Here is a 16,297-nt window from a genome sequence, read left to right as displayed (position 1 = left end):
CTGATCCCGGCCTGGGGGCGGGAGTCTGCGGCCCCCTACCAGGGAGGGGGGATCAAACGCTAAAGTAAGGGTCCCTGGGCAGGATCTCTGAACTGAGTTGGGGTGCGGAGGGGAAGTGAGCTGCCCCGTCGGGGGTCTACATTCTCTGAGTGAAGACAGTCCCTGAGGGGGTCCTGGCCTGAGGGCTGGGGGTAGGCGTTTCTGGGCAAAGGTGGGGGGATGGTGCCTTCCCAGGGTCTGTAAGAGAGGGCGGCAGGGGTGTCCGCAGACCTCCGGGCCTGGAAAAGAAGGGGGGGTTCTGGTCTCCCAGCTGGGTCATCTAGGTTGGGAGAAAGTGTTGGTGTTTGGGAGGTTGCAGTTATGTGGGGGGAAAGGAGCTGGTGATCCAGGAAGTTGGGGACCTGGGCTGGGGACTCAGATGTGAATTGCAGGGTTCAGAGGCTGGACTGAGGGTGGGAGAGGCAGATTGAGAAGCAAGGGAAGGGAAGGGTTAACACAGGGTCAAAGGGTTAACCTCAGTCCCGCGGGTGCAGGAGGGGGGCTGGGGGCTGCTGTGTGGAGTAGGGAGGGGTGACCTGGGCCATCTCTGGATAGCGGGCGTGCAGCTAGTCCTTGTGTGTCCCCACTGGGCCGGCAGCCCGGGATGGTCCAGGAGGTGCCCCCTGAGGAGAGAAGGAGAGAGCAAGGAGGCAGGCATCAGGGTTAATTTGGTGCTTCTGGAGGATTCCCCCAGGCCCTGCCCTGAACCACGGATCCAGAGTCAGGGACACACAATCGGGGACAACATTGCGTCCCCAACAGTCTCAGGGAGGCAGACACTCTCAGCCTCCCACCCACACACAGCGGGTCACGCTCAGACACATAAACACCCGTCACCGAGTCTGACCCAGAGCCGCACCTGCAGACACCCACAGTCACACAAACACGGCCCTGTGCGTGCAGGACGCCTGTCCGTGTGCGCTCGGGACCCCCGGCCCCGGGGGCCTCAGCTGGCTGGAGGCTCAGCGGGTCTGAGGTCGGAGCGTTCCTCCAGCCTGACCGGTCTGAATCACCGTCTGACTCTCTGACTGCCTGTCTGCCTGTCTGCCTCTGACACTCGGTTTCTCTAGGTCATTTCCAGAGGCTCCCTAGCTCTGGGGGACAGCCTGTTTGTCTCTTTCTCGGGGTCTCTGTCTCTCCGTCCCTGCTGGTCTCAGCACAATTTCACATCTGGCCCTCCCTGCCTGGAGGACTGTTTCTCATTGTCACACACGCGTGTCCCTGTCTCCTCCTGGTCCCCCTCACATGCGCCTTGGTCCCTGTTCTGTTCAATTCACGTCCCCACTGACACCTCTCATTTTTGTCCTTGTCCTCGCCCTGCCTCTTGCCTCCTCCTTCCCCCACTCCTCATACCCTGTACCCTCCTGACTCCCTTCCTTCCCCTCTTCCTTTTCCCACCCCCTCTTTTCCTTGAGTCTCAAGATAACTTCCCACTTTCCACTTTGAGTCTTGCAGATCCCAGAAACCACTTTTGTACGCGCACATCCTGGGCTGGGAGCCTCTTGGAGGCAGGAGGGGGTCTGTGACCTAGGTCAAGTCCTTTCCCACTCCTGGGCCCTGGGTTCCTCGTGGGAGATCTGGGGACAAGCGGAGACAGGCTGAGACGGAGCTAGGTGGCAGCCAGGCAGCCCCACCCACTGACAGCTGGGCGCTCTGAGAAAAAGCCCAGGTCCACGCATACGAAAATGCCTCTTCTCTCCTCTCTGATTCATTTGCCGGTTTCCAAATTCCGGAAGGAATGCCTGCAAGTGAGCAAGTGTGGAGAGAGCAAATCCACCTTGTGCCGGCCCCACCCCTCCCAGAGCGCACTCCCCAGAGAGAGCCAGGGTCTCCCTTGCTCATGCGAAGTCAGACACGCAGAGTTGAACGTATGTAAGGTACTGGCTTGTTTGTTCACGATTTCCCCGAGATAGAAACAAAATAAGCCCGTCTCTCTGCCACTGACTTTTTTCCACTTAACCTTAGCTCCCCGGCATCCACAGATATCATTCTGTTTTTAATTTCTTTCCTAAATTCTTTATGCCAACACACACACTCATACCCACGCTGACACACTCACAGCCACGTACGTATTCACTTCCAGAGATGGTGCAGGCAGCTCCTTTGCTTCCTGGCCGGCTGGCGTGGGCTGTTAGGTGGCGTGGGGCCGGCGGAACCAGGTGTGCTGCCCACTCCGCGGGGCCCTTTGGGCCCCTGGTCTGTCTGGACTGGATATTTGACAGATATTTACTGTGCACAAAGTCGCTGTTCTGGGCACTGGGGATTTATACGTACACGGCAGTGAGCAAGCCAGACCAGCTCAAGGGTCTTCTGTCCTAGTGGGCCGAGACAGATCACGACCTCAAAGCAAGCAAGTCAGTCGGCAGGTCATTTCAGAGAGTGATGAGTAACCTAAAAAAGTCAGAGTGACTTGGGGGCCGTGCTGACCATGTGGGCTCTGGTGGTTGAGGAAGCCCCCTCTGAGCCACTGGGAGGGGAGTTCGGACTAAATGGAGAGAAGTCAGCGTTTCAAAGATCCGGAGGGAACAGTGGAGGCAAAAGGTCCTGAGGTGGGAACCAGCACAAAGGAGCAGCCAACGTGTTATGGGAAGTCCCAGGGCTCTTGGCTCAGCGTCCAGACCCCGGGAGTCCGGGCATCGGTGCTGGAAAGGCCTCTACACTTCAAGCTCAGCTTAGAGGAGGAGGGTCTTCTCTCTGGCTCTTCCCTGCCGGAACCACACCCCTCCCTCGGGCCAGCCTCCCCTCTGCCACAGCTCCCTGGGTGACCCCTGCAGTCACACACGCTTGTGGGCCTTGGCTCCCATGAGTGGCTTCCAGGACTGTGGTATCCAAGCATCCCCCCATTGGAGGGTCCCAGGTTCACTTACGTCCCTTTGAGGGGTGGCCCAGGGCCCTCCATCTTGTTAGAAATCAATCCCTCTCTTTTTTTTTTTTTTTAATTTATTTCTGAGAGAGAGAGAGACAGCATGAGCAGGGGAGGGTCAGAGAGAGAGGGAGACACAGCATCTGAAACAGGCTCCAGGCTCTGAGCTGTCAGCACAGAGGCCGACGTGGGGCTCGAACCCACGAACCGTGAGATCATGACCTGAGCTGAAGTCGGACCCTTAACCAACTGAGCCACCCAGGCGCCCCAGAAATCTTTCTCTCTTAAGGGGAGGAAACTCACCTAGCTGTGACCTTCATCGCTTGATCTAACAAGCCCTCAAGCCTGCTCCCTGGCCGGCTACCAGTCCAGACTGGCAGAGACCCGAGTTGTCCTTCTGGTCACCATCGCAGCCCCACCCCCGCCCTGGGACAGACTGCCACCTGCCGCCTCATCATCCCATCAGCCGGCACACCTATAGCGGCTGGCAGGCTCTTAACCAGCAGGCTCTGCGTTGAACCTGTTGCTTGGGTGACCTCCTTTCGTCCTCCCCACCACAAGCACGGGAGATGGTCCTGTTTACACAGGGAGGGGGATCCTTGAGTCCCAGGGACGTGAAAGTAATTTGTGCAACGAAGCGGCAGAGCTGGGACTTGAACCCCGGGCACCCGGTTCTCGAGTCTGTTCTTTCAGCGGCCTGGTGGTACTGGCATGGTTAGTGTGTGAGAGCAGGTGCTGACGGGGCACCTGTACACCGGGCGGGCGGGGCCTGGGGGGCNACCGACTCCGAACCAGGGATAGCAATAGATGTTTCTTAAAAAAGAAGGTGCTGTTAGGAGCAGCTAGCGTTTATTGGGCCCTTTCTGCCTGCTAAGCGCTGAGTTAAACGTTTTTCTTGCATGTTCTCATGGAATCCCTCACAAAACCTTCAGAGGGAAGAGCTGCTGTTTTTCCCCCCTTTTCATAGATGAGGAAACTGAGGCTCAGACTGTCCAGGGGACCCCCAGACAGGAAATGGTGGCCTCTCAACGCTGGTCGTGCTGAGACACGTGCCTGCTCTGAGCTAAGCCCAGCTCTGGGGGTCACAGCCAAGAATCGGGCTCCTGGGGGACACCTGTTAGGTGGGGGAGGTGCCCTTGAACACTGTCCCGGCTGAGTCAGAGGGGATCCAGTAGAGAGAGTGGAGACTCCGTCCTAAACAGTCAGGGAGGTCCTCCCAGAGGAGGGGGCATTTGAGTTTGGGTCTTGAAGAATGAGTAGAAGTTGAAGATTGGAGACGCCTGTCGTAGGTATCTGTTTACATTCATTCTTCCAACAAGAATTTCCCGAGGCCTTCCAGGGTCAGGCCCTGTGCTGGGAGATGCTGAGGACACAGGCCTGAGTCAGACCCAGGCTCTGCCCTCGAGAACCTTCTACTCCGATGGGGGAAACAGACACAGATGGCCACCACAGTGTGTAATATGAGCTCTAATCGAGGTAGTCCAGGCGTTGTGGGAATACAGACCAGGCTGGGAGGGGTAGGGAGGGCTTCCCAGAATTGAGAGAGAGTTCTCCAAGCAGAATTCCTACACAGTGGATCTCATGTGCGCCAGTTTGTTTATACATTAAACATCTCGCGAGGCCTCCTAAGGGCCAGGCCCAGAGCCAGCAATGCTGGAACCCTGGAGGTGGGTCAGACCCAGGCCCCACCCTGAGGGCCTCCCTTCTGGCGAGGGAAGCAGGCTCAGACCGGATCCAGGGTGATCAGGACGGAGACAGAGGGACAAGCCTTGCTCAGGGACCGACTGGGTGGTGGAATGACTATCCCCGCCCCCACCTCCCCTTACTAAAGCCCAGAAAAGGGAAGGGACTTGCCCAAGGTCACACATCAGGGAGGGGGGTCCCTGATCCTTGAGTCTGGGAGCTGCGTGAGACAGATACGCAGACCCATGACATCCAGATTTATAGACACAGGGACCGGGGGTTCAAGACCCGTCTGAGACGTGGATTCTTCCATCACAAGTCTGCCGGGACTGCCCTCAGCTGAGCCTGGAGCCGGGCGTGCCGGGGACACAGATGGCCTGAGCCAGGCCCTGGCCTGGAGGAGCAGGGGGGGGAGGCAGCGGAGTCTGACCCGAGGTGGCCTGGGAGCGGGGCAGGAGCTCCTATGGGCACATACGGGCTGTGTCTCCTAGGAGAGGCCTCATTATTCATCCCCTGGAGAAGCAGAAACATTTTGCCGTAAACAGTGGCACTGTGAAGAGAAAAGTGGGGAGCACAGAGCTGGGCCACGCTCGATGAGGGGAGACAAAGCAGGAGAGTGACCCCCGCTGGGGCCCCAGATCCAGGCTGCAGGGCTGGGCCTTTGTCCTGGGGGAGTTAGGGAGCCACGGAAGAGGCGGAGGGGGGGCGGAGGGGCAGCTCTGAGGGTCGGAGAGATCACGCTGGGAGGAGTGTGTGTCTGTGTGTCTGTCAGGACATATGAGTAAGGTCCTGCCTGCCTGTGTCTGTGGGCCCAGCTCCCATGGGTGGCTCCTGGCTGTGGTCAGGGGCTTAGCCCAGGAGCCCTCGGTTCCCAGGGGACCTGGGACAGCTCCGTCCTCACCCCCAGGCGCTCCTTCCTCCCGTAACCTTGGACAGTGGCTGTCACAGGGTGGGGAGGGGGGAGTTTTGCCCTCTGCTGGGCATCCGGCAGTGCCTGAGGCGCATGTGGTTGCCACCGCTGTGCAGTGAGGGGACACTACTGTCATCTAGTGGGTAGAGGACAGGGGTGCTGCTGAAGAACACACCCCACACTACACAGCCCCCGCAGACCCGCTGTAGGGACAGGACAGTCCCCACAGTAAAGAATCGCCCGGCCTTGGCCTGGGAGTGTGTGAGCAGGAGTGTGACCAATCCCGTGTGTGTGTGTGTGTGTGTGTGTGTGTGTGTGTGTGAGATCAGATCGTAGGGGACTGTGTGCACCGGATTCTTGGCCCAGGGCAGCCCCTTTGTGTCGCGAGGCCGTGCCTGTGTAACTGTTTCACTGTTCACAGAAGCTTTCTGCACGACTTTCCAGAGTGCGGGGGCGTGGGCCGGTGAGCGTGGCCCTCTGGCTGGCAGTGTCAGTGTGACTGATTAGGCCAGTGGGGGTGGAGGTGAGAGAGAGGGAGAGAGAGAGAAGAGGGAGAGGAGAGGGAGAGAGGGAGAGGGAGAGATGGCCCTTTGGATGGGGCTGTAACCGCTCCTGTGNGGTGGGCTGTCGGCAGCACAACCGTGTGGATCTAGTGTGTGGTGGGGTGACCTTGTGCTGGCGGTGTCCTGGGCTGCGTGTCAGCAGGAGTGTGTGTGCCCCTCTGCCTCCGAGCAGACCCCATCGCTGTTCCCGTGTCAGCGTGTGGGACCATTGCCCGGCCCGCCCCTGGCTCTGTGTGTCTTCCCCGGGCCCTGGTGCTGTGTCTGTGCCTGTGTGTGTCCGTCCCCTGGTCGTCTCCTGCTGTCACCAGGGCCGTGTGGCAGCATCCAGTCTGCACAGCTTGGGGAGTGACTCTGGCCGGGCTAAGGGGCTGCACGGTCCACCCCAAACCGGGGGACCCGGGGAGCCCACCGCACTGGCTCTGCCCCAGCCGGGTCCTGAGGGGCTGCTGATGGAGAGGGCCCCCGGGAGTCATTGGGGACGGCACGGGCAATTAATTCATTAGATTAATTAGCTCCTCATGCCGGGGCGGGGGCAGGGCAGCCCCATGCAGGGCCCTCCTTCCTCTGGCGTCCAAGGTCATCCGGCCTCCTCTCCCCGCCTGATGCCGTCTCCAGCCGCCGCCTCCGCATGCCCAGCCCCCACTCCCTGGCTCCGGTCCAGCCCGCTGGCCACGGTCCACAGAGAGATGAATGGGTGGGGGTGGGGGCTCTGCCCGGCGACGGTGCCCATGAGTGGCGCTGGAGGGCGCGGGCAGGCATGGGCGTGCACCTGCAAGTGTGCCCCTGAGCACGGGCAGGCGCGTGTGGCTGCCGGGGTCTGCGTGTGGCTGCACACGGAGCCCAGAGGGTGTATTTGTGCGTCTCTGATAGACGGGTGGAGTGGAGATACGCGCATCTGTGTCTGTGTGCACGTGCTTGCGTTCATGTGTCTGGGTGTCTGCATACACGTATGTGAGTGGCTCTGTGTGTGTTTCCATGCATTGCTGAACTCAGGTGCCTACACGTGTACCCGTGTCTATGCGTGTGTGTATCTGTGTTCACTGCATATGTGTATGTGTCTGTCGGTATCGGTATATGTATCGTTTATTCTTGAACTCTGAGTGTGTGTGTGTGAATATCCGTGCCGCTGTGTGTACACATGCGTGTGTTCCTGCGTGCATGTTGTCTGCTGTGCACGTGTGTATCTGTGCGCATGCATTCACGCACGTGTGAATCTGTGCATACGTATCTGTGTGTCTGGAGGCATGCGCATCTGTGTATCCGTGTCTGTCTGAGTCAGTGTGGGCTTGTGGGAAGCAACATGCTGCGTGCGTTTGCTCTGAGCACGTCTGCTGTGTGTTACCGGAAACACGGATGGCTGTGTGTGCCGGTGGGGGTGGGAGGTGTCCCTGTGTGTTGGGGGGGGGTGCGTGTGTGTGTCTGCACACGTGCACGGCCCCTGCTTAGCTGCTGAGCCGAACCGGCCCTCCCGTCCACAGGGCTGCTGTCCCAGAGCCTGGAGTTCAGCTCTCCTGCGGACAACTACACGGTGTGCGAAGGTGACAACGCCACCCTCAGGTACCCCCATCATGGTAACCTCCATCGCGGTACCCCCCATCACGGTACCCCCCATCGCGGTACCCCCCCATCGCGGTACCCCCCCCATCGTGGGGACTCGAAAGGTCACCCAGTCCTGCTCCTCACTTTCTTTAAAGGAAGCTGGTCCTCACCTGCAGGCACAGTCTGGCCCCTGTCACTCAGGAGAGGTGGAGAGGGACATGGACTCTGGGCCTGGCTTCCTGCCTGGGCCTCAGTGTCCCCATCTGTCAAATGGGTAGAGGAATGATAAGCACTGTACAGGTTGTTGTGGGGATTCAAGATTTTGTACACCCTCTCTGAGTTCAGAGAGCAAGGCACACTGTGACTGCTTAACAAATGAGAGCCAACCTTATTTCCCCCCAGATCAGTGCTCCCCCCACACTGGGTCTGCCCCCCTCTCCAGGCCTCTGTCCCCCTCTCTGGATCTCTGCCTCCCTCTCTCTGGATCTCTGTCCCCACCTTCTGGGCCTCTGGCCCCTCTCCCTGGGTCCCTGTCCCCCTCCCTCTGGGTCTCTGTCCCCCGCCCTGGGTCTCTGTCTCTCATCTCTCTGCATTTCTGTCTTTCTGTCTCCCAGAGTGCCCCAGATACTTTTACAGTTTCTAGCACGCAACTACTCAGTAACCATCAGCTACCATTCTGTTGTGCACTTGGGCTCAAACTTTCCCTCTCTGAGGCTCAGTTTACCCACCTGGAGGGTGGGCACAGTCAGCCCTGCCTCGTAGGGCTTCAGTGGAAACTGGCCACGCAGGAGGCCTTCCTCTCCCCACCTCCAAGCCCCCACGACGGCAGAACCTGGGGAGGGCAGGCTGGGGTGCGGGAGAGAAAAAACCTCCTCCCGTGTCCTTCTCGAAGCTGCTTCATCGACGAGCATGTAACCCGTGTGGCCTGGCTGAACCGCTCCAACATCCTGTACGCGGGCAACGACCGCTGGACCAGTGACCCGCGGGTACAGCTGCTCGTCAACACGCCCGAGGAGTTCTCCATCCTCATCACCCAGGTGGGGCTCGGCGATGAGGGTCTGTACACCTGCTCCTTCCAGACCCGCCACCAGCCGTACACCACTCAGGTCTACCTCATCGTCCACGGTGAGCCCTGGGTGGCGGAGAGGGTGGAGGGCCCTCCGTATCCTCACCAGGTGCCCGCCCCCTGATCCTGGGGATACGTGGTGTGCGAGGCAGCCACACCCCCTGGCCTCGCAGATTTCAGCCAAGCAGAAGGAGGGACAGGCACCCAGAAAGTGACCCTTTAGCAGGACAGCTTCTAGGACAGGGAAGCCACAGGGTGAGGGCGTGCTCAGAGGAAGATCGCGGTCATTCACTCAGCTCTGTTGATTGAGCACCTGCTATGTGCAGGCACTGCTCCAGGCCCTGGGGAGAGAGGGGGCAGGACACAGAGACAGCACAGGGGACAGAGCTCAGGCTGCTGCCCCACGTGGCGTCACAAATGGTCTTGAGGGCAGGAAGCCGTTGAGACACAGGAACCCAGAGACAGAGGCAGCCCAGCGGGGCCGTGATGAGCCAGGCCACCCCCTGCTGAGGGACCCTGAGCGTCTGCAAAATGGGGATGATGTCATGCAACACACCCAAGAGGTCGTCAACCAGAAGGGGCCTGTTTATTTTATGCTCAGCCAGGAAAGAAAAAGAAAAAGCGCCCCATTGGTTTAACTCTGGCATATTATGTGGTCAGGCCGTTCTGATTGGAGCACCGTTCAAATGGCGGGAAGGAAGAGCCATCCGTGTTAGAAGTGATGAGCGTGGCAATATCTGGGGCGCCTGGGGGGCTCAGTCGGTTGAGCGTCTGACTCTTGATTTCAGCTCAGGGCATGATCTCACAGTTCGTGAGTTTGAGCCCCGCATGGGGCAGAGCCTGCTTGGGATTCTCTCTCAAAATAAATAAATAAACATTTAAAAAATAAAATAGCAACATTAACCTCAGAGGGTGGTAGGGTAGTGAAGGTTTAATGAACTAATTTTTGTGAAACATTTAGAACAGGGTCACCATGTTGTAGGCGCCCTATGAGTATTTGTTCTATAAACTAATTGTTTAAAACAAGAATAATAACAATTAATAAATAAACATAGAGATAAGGGAGAAAGTCAAACCGGAAGGGAGAGGAAACAAGTTAGGATGAAGGTAGAGAGAGGGAGACAGAGACTGAGAATGAGCAAGGCAGAGACCAGCAGTTAGACAGGGAGCCAGACCCAGAAGCAAGGGAGAAACACAGGAATTCTATCAGAAAGACAGGGTATATCGGCTGGACTCCTGGGTCTGAGGGAGGAGGGACTGGGGGCCAGGACTCCTGGGTCTGAGGGAGGAGGGGCTGGGGGTCAGGACTCCCGGGTCTGAGGGAGGAGGGGCTGGGGGGTCAGGACTCCCGGGTCTGAGGGAGGAGGGGCTGGGGGGTCAGGACTCCCGGGTCTGAGGGAGGAGGGGCTGGGGGGTCAGGACTCCCGGGTCTGAGGGAGGAGGGGCTGGGGGGTCAGGACTCCCGGGTCTGAGGGAGGAGGGGCTGGGGGGTCAGGACTCCCGGGTCTGAGGGAGGAGGGGCTGGGGGGTCAGGACTCCCGGGTCTGAGGGAGGAGGGGCTGGGGGGTCAGGACTCCCGGGTCTGAGGGAGGAGGGGCTGGGGGGTCAGGACTCCCGGGTCTGAGGGAGGAGGGGCTGGGGGGTCAGGACTCCCGGGTCTGAGGGAGGAGGGGCTGGGGGGTCAGGACTCCCGGGTCTGAGGGAGGAGGGGCTGGGGGGTCAGGACTCCCGGGTCTGAGGGAGGAGGGGCTGGGGGGTCAGGACTCCCGGGTCTGAGGGAGGAGGGGCTGGGGGGTCAGGACTCCCGGGTCTGAGGGAGGAGGGGCTGGGGGGTCAGGACTCCCGGGTCTGAGGGAGGAGGGGCTGGGGGGTCAGGACTCCCGGGTCTGAGGGAGGAGGGGCTGGGGGGTCAGGACTCCCGGGTCTGAGGGAGGAGGGGCTGGGGGGTCAGGACTCCCGGGTCTGAGGGAGGAGGGGCTGGGGGGTCAGGACTCCCGGGTCTGAGGGAGGAGGGGCTGGGGGGTCAGGACTCCCGGGTCTGAGGGAGGAGGGGCTGGGGGGTCAGGACTCCCGGGTCTGAGGGAGGAGGGGCTGGGGGGTCAGGACTCCCGGGTCTGAGGGAGGAGGGGCTGGGGGGTCAGGACTCCCGGGTCTGAGGGAGGAGGGGCTGGGGGGTCAGGACTCCCGGGTCTGAGGGAGGAGGGGCTGGGGGGTCAGGACTCCCGGGTCTGAGGGAGGAGGGGCTGGGGGGTCAGGACTCCCGGGTCTGAGGGAGGAGGGGCTGGGGGGTCAGGACTCCCGGGTCTGAGGGAGGAGGGGCTGGGGGGTCAGGACTCCCGGGTCTGAGGGAGGAGGGGCTGGGGGGTCAGGACTCCCGGGTCTGAGGGAGGAGGGGCTGGGGGGTCAGGACTCCCGGGTCTGAGGGAGGAGGGGCTGGGGGGTCAGGACTCCCGGGTCTGAGGGAGGAGGGGCTGGGGGGTCAGGACTCCCGGGTCTGAGGGAGGAGGGGCTGGGGGGTCAGGACTCCCGGGTCTGAGGGAGGAGGGGCTGGGGGGTCAGGACTCCCGGGTCTGAGGGAGGAGGGGCTGGGGGGTCAGGACTCCCGGGTCTGAGGGAGGAGGGGCTGGGGGGTCAGGACTCCCGGGTCTGAGGGAGGAGGGGCTGGGGGGTCAGGACTCCCGGGTCTGAGGGAGGAGGGGCTGGGGGGTCAGGACTCCCGGGTCTGAGGGAGGAGGGGCTGGGGGGTCAGGACTCCCGGGTCTGAGGGAGGAGGGGCTGGGGGGTCAGGACTCCCGGGTCTGAGGGAGGAGGGGCTGGGGGGTCAGGACTCCCGGGTCTGAGGGAGGAGGGGCTGGGGGGTCAGGACTCCCGGGTCTGAGGGAGGAGGGGCTGGGGGGTCAGGACTCCCGGGTCTGAGGGAGGAGGGGCTGGGGGTCAGGACTCCTGGGTCTGAGGGAGGAGGGGTTGGGGTCTGGACTCCTGGGTCTGAGGGAGGAGGGGCTCAGGGCCCCGGGCTCCTGGGCCCTGGGAGGCCATACTCACCCTCTCTCGACCTCTCCCCTCCCGACCTGAAGTCCCCGCCCGCATCGTGAACATCTCCTCGCCTGTGACGGTGAACGAGGGAGGCAACGTGAACCTGCTTTGCCTGGCCGTGGGACGGCCGGAGCCCACAGTGACCTGGAGGCAGCTCCGAGGTGAGGACCCCTCCCCTGACCCAAAGCCCCTTTCCCCACTCCACAACCTGGGCCCCTCGATTCCCCATATCCCTAGCTAGACTCCCAGACTTTCCCTTTCCCCCTTCCCTGATCCCCCTAATCTTTGTCATGGTTTGACCCCACACACACCTGATCCCATTATTTTATCAACAGCCCCCAGGGCCTTAGAGCCTCACCACCTGCTGTCCCAGACCTGAGCCATTTCCCCTAAATTGTCTGCTAGGCCCCAGCCTGCCGCCTGTCCCCACCCTAGTATCCCTGGTCTCCCCCCCCACCAGCTCACATAATTCTGGGTTCTGAATCCCTGCCACGAACCCTGAGTCGAGGTACAGCCTGTGGTCTCTGCCCTGGTTCCCATCTCCTGGTCGCCTCTCTACATCTCCTCTGCTGGATTCTGTAGCCCAGCGCTTCTCAAAGTTTGGTCCCCACCCGCAACAGCAGCATCACCTGGGAGCCTGACAGAAACACACATCCTGGACCCATCCCAGACCTAATNCCAGCTGGTGATGGAGCTGAGAATCCTGCTCTAGGCTAACCCCAGACATAGCACCAAGGGACCTGAACATGATAGCCCAGATGCTGGACATCTCCACCCCTATTCCCCAGATCCCTAGATCCTCATTGACTTGGTCTTTGGAGACCAGTGGTGCCAATCACTCAGCCCAATAACGAGGTGTCAGAGCCCAGATTCTTTCCCACTGGGTCACCTGAGCCCTAGAAGCCCCAGCTTGAGATCCTGGATTCCTCGATCTCTTAGTCCCAAAGGGTCTTCTGAGCCCAGTGATGTGTCATGAGACTCCATATACCTGGACTGCTGATCCCAATCACTAGATCCTAATTCACTGAACCCAAGAACTAGATCCCAGAACTCTGGATCTACCCCCACCCCCTACCTCACACCCTCACCCCCTGCCTTGGGTCTGTATTATCTGGATCTTTCTGAGCACCAAGATCCTGGGAGTCTCCCCACTGGGTACTCTAAGCCTCATGGTCTGAATCATGAGCTCCCAGATCCCTGGATCCCATGCACCCCCAAATTCTAGGACCCTCCCCATTGGGTTCTAGTTACTAAGCCCCAGACCCTCATTCCCCTAGCAGAGATCCCGGGCTGCTGATCCACACCCTACCCAGATACCCCTGCAAACCCTTCCTGGCTCCCATTGACCCGGGCACTCCAGGCCCTGCGGTGCCTGCCCCGCTGATGTGTGTCCGTGTTGTGCCCGTGTTGTCCCGTGTTAAGTGTTTGTGTCCGGCCCCTCCCCCACCCCTTCCCTCCCCGCACAGACGGCTTCACCTCAGAGGGCGAGATCCTGGAGATTTCGGACATCCAGCGGGGCCAGGCGGGGGAATATGAGTGCATGACTCACAACGGCGTTAACTCTGCGCCAGACAGCCGCCGTGTGCTGGTCACAGTCAACTGTAAGCCCCTTGGCCCTGGGCATGAGAGAGGGCAGGCCCCGGGCCCCTGGGGAGGAGGAAAGGGCGTGTTGGACTCCTGGGAAGGAGGGAGGACGGGGGTGGGGACAGACCCCAGTCCCCACCTGGCTAGGAGAACTTTCTGACTGTCGTCCCTCGCCAGATCCTCCGACCATCACGGACGTGACCAGCGCCCGCACAGCCCTGGGCCGGGCGGCCCTCCTGCGCTGTGAAGCGATGGCAGTGCCCCCTGCGGACTTCCAGTGGTACAAGGATGACAGACTGTGAGGACAGCACCGCGTCCGGCCGGGGTGGGGGTGGGGACGTGGCCGAGCCCTAGGTCTGGAGAACTGGGGGGTCCAGCTTCTAGGGGATGGGGTCCAGCTTCTAGCGAGATTGTGGGGACCTACTGGAAACGGGTGTCACAATGGTGAATGTTAGAGCCTGGTCTCAGGCTATTCAGGGAGAAGTTCAGGGGTCGATGCTGAGGATGTGGCGGGGAAGCTTCAGAGGACCATTGGGGCTGGGGTCCAGCAGAATCTGGGAGCCGGTAGAGATTGGGGGCACACACCGGGAGGGTCCAGTGACCCTGAGGGGCAGAGGTGCCTGGAGAGGGGTGTCAGTGGGAGTGGCCCGGAGATCCATGTGGGGCTAGAGCCTGAGGCTAGGGGTCTCTGGGGTAGGGTCCAGAAATCGGGGAGCCTGAGAGCCCGTGGAGCGGGCTCTGTGCCCTGAGGGGTCCCAGGCCAGGGTTCCGAGGCCCAGTCCCTGACCCGGGTCCCCGGCAGGCTGATCAGCGGCACAGCAGAGGGCCTGAAGGTGCAGACGGAGCGCACCCGCTCGATGCTTCTCTTCGCCAACGTGAGCGCCCGGCATTACGGCAACTACACTTGTCGCGCGGCCAACCTGCTTGGAGCTTCCAGCGCTTCCATGAGGCTCCTGCGTGCGTCCGAGAGGGAGGGGCGGGGCCAGGGAGAGGGGCGGGGCCGGGACTGTCCCCAGACCAAACGCCAATTTAGGAAAGAGGCTGACCCTGAGACCCAAGCAAGGCGACTGCGCAAGAAACTCATTCCCTCAACGAACGTGGGCTCATTGAGCGCCCACTAAGGGGAGGGCTTTGGGCGCTGGAGACACAGCAGTGCCCAAAGGAGACAAGGTCAAGTGCTGAAGTTGAGAGATGCTGGGACGCATGCAGTAGCCTGTCTCGGGGAGGAAAGTCAAGAGGACCATTTCGGACGTGCTGACTGCAAGACGCTTAGTGGCCAATACTGGACAGACTGAAGCTGTACGACGGAAATACGGATGTGGAGAGAGTCCCGGGCTGAGGCAGTGAAAAAGAACATCTAGGAAAGATGAATAAGAGAGAGGGACTGAGTGGCAGACAGAAACAAAAAATCAGCGAGACAGTAAGACTCAGAGCAGAGTGGGAAGAGCAGGCACAGAGGGAAAGCCCCAGAAAGGCCTCTGGAGAAGGAGGCTCAAAAAAGACTCCCGGAGACAGGCAGACACAAGGCACCAGGAGACATACACGGAGTCTCCCCTTCCCAGGCCACCCCCGTGACCCTCTGTCTTTCCCCAGGCCCAGGATCCCTGGAGAACTCAGCCCCGAGGCCCCCCGGGCCCCTGACCCTCCTCTCCGCCCTGGGCTGGCTGTGGTGGAGGATGTAGGAAGAACCCAGTGCGGCTCGCCTCCCCCTGCGAGGGGCTTGAGGCCGAGAGCGAGAGAAAAAAGGAGAGCAAGCGCCGTGGGTATCGAGGGGGCGGAAGAGCTCTCTGCCACCGAGGAGGAAGAAGGGGGAAGGAGGAGGAGGAAAGCTCTTTGGAGAACCCATCACTGTGAGGGATAACGCAAAATTATGCATCTTTCTACAGCCATTTTCGCCACCGTTCACGTTTCCGATTGTGACCCACCCCCGGCCACCCCACACCCCTCTCTTAGCTCAGGCTGTCAACTGGATCGTGTGTATGTAGTGGGTGTGTGTGAGCATGAGCCTGCACGTGTGTGTATGTGTGGGGGGGAGGGGCTCAGCAATCTTCCCTCCCCTAACACCCCCATGCCCACTGCCCCCCAATGCTGCTGCCTCTCTCCTCTGGCTGGAGGTAGGTATGTGGGCTTCGTGGCTGAAGCTGTGAGGGGAGGTTTTCCAGGCTCCCTGCTTCCCCAATATATGCACGCACCCCACCCTTTCCTCTCCCTGTTAAGAGAGCGTCTCCTGGGCAGGTTGGGGGTGGGGAGGGGTGTCACACTCACCTGTCAAGCTATCATTCAGCCTTTGTGAGCAGGTGAGCGATCTCCATCTTGGCTCCGGGCCTCCTTGCTGTCAACCACCAGCTGCCTGTAGCCAGAGGCCCCATCGCTGGCTCAGCAGCCTGAGACCTTCCCACTCTCCCTGCCCCCCACCCTGACTTTCTGGCCCGCTCTGGGCCAATCGGTGCTTCCATCCAACTGTCGGACCGGTGCCTGTGGTCACCTGTCTGTCTCAGTGCTTTGCCCTCCCCAGCTCCCTTGGCCACCTGCAGCACCAACCAGCTGCCCCCGGTGCCCCCGCAGCTTCCCACAGGTGTGGGCTCGCTGGTCTACCACTCCCTGGCCTCTCCAACTGTACCTCCCAAAGGCTGACCTGACTGCCCTCACACACGCTCAGATAGACACACACACACACACACCAGCGACTGTGACCAGCAATAGCCCCCCGGCTCCAGCTGCACTGTAGCTGGTGACCAGCTGTGTTCCCCCAAGGGTGGGCATCTTGTCAGGACGGCGTGCTGAGAGGCTGTAACCTCAGCTCTATGGTAGGAATACGCAATCTTGGCACACATCACACAAAGTGCGGAAGAGAGAGGCATTGCACAGACATCCCCAGTCCAGACCAAGGTGTCAAGTCACCAGCTCTGACTCCTGGGAGACCCACTATAAACACTCACCCCAAACCACACTACCCAGAGCTGGGGGGGGGGAGCTCAGAGCAGGGGCAGGGGGGCAAGGGGCAGTGACTGCACCTC

General features: G+C 60.7%; 1 protein-coding gene across 1 annotated transcript in view; it reads left to right on the top strand.

Annotated features, from left to right (window-relative positions):
* The window catches only part of IGLON5 (IgLON family member 5), a 17,943-nt gene extending 1,698 nt beyond the window's left edge, over positions 1 to 16,245 (top strand). Inside the window, exons 2-8 of the mRNA XM_077747128.1 lie at positions 7,513 to 7,615; positions 8,490 to 8,722; positions 11,738 to 11,857; positions 13,163 to 13,297; positions 13,458 to 13,578; positions 14,083 to 14,237; positions 14,874 to 16,245. Coding sequence (XP_077603254.1) covers positions 7,513 to 7,615; positions 8,490 to 8,722; positions 11,738 to 11,857; positions 13,163 to 13,297; positions 13,458 to 13,578; positions 14,083 to 14,237; positions 14,874 to 14,962 — 956 coding nt within the window. The 3' untranslated portion in view covers positions 14,963 to 16,245. The remainder of the gene's footprint in view (positions 1 to 7,512; positions 7,616 to 8,489; positions 8,723 to 11,737; positions 11,858 to 13,162; positions 13,298 to 13,457; positions 13,579 to 14,082; positions 14,238 to 14,873) is intronic.
* Positions 16,246 to 16,297: the final 52 nt, after the last annotated feature.

This window comes from Crocuta crocuta, unplaced genomic scaffold, assembly GCF_008692635.1.
Source record: "Crocuta crocuta isolate KB4526 unplaced genomic scaffold, BGI_CrCroc_1.0 scaffold334, whole genome shotgun sequence".
NCBI classification, from domain to species: Eukaryota; Metazoa; Chordata; class Mammalia; order Carnivora; family Hyaenidae; genus Crocuta; species Crocuta crocuta.
Note: the sequence above shows the minus strand (reverse complement) of the source record. Positions and strands in the feature narration are given on the sequence as shown.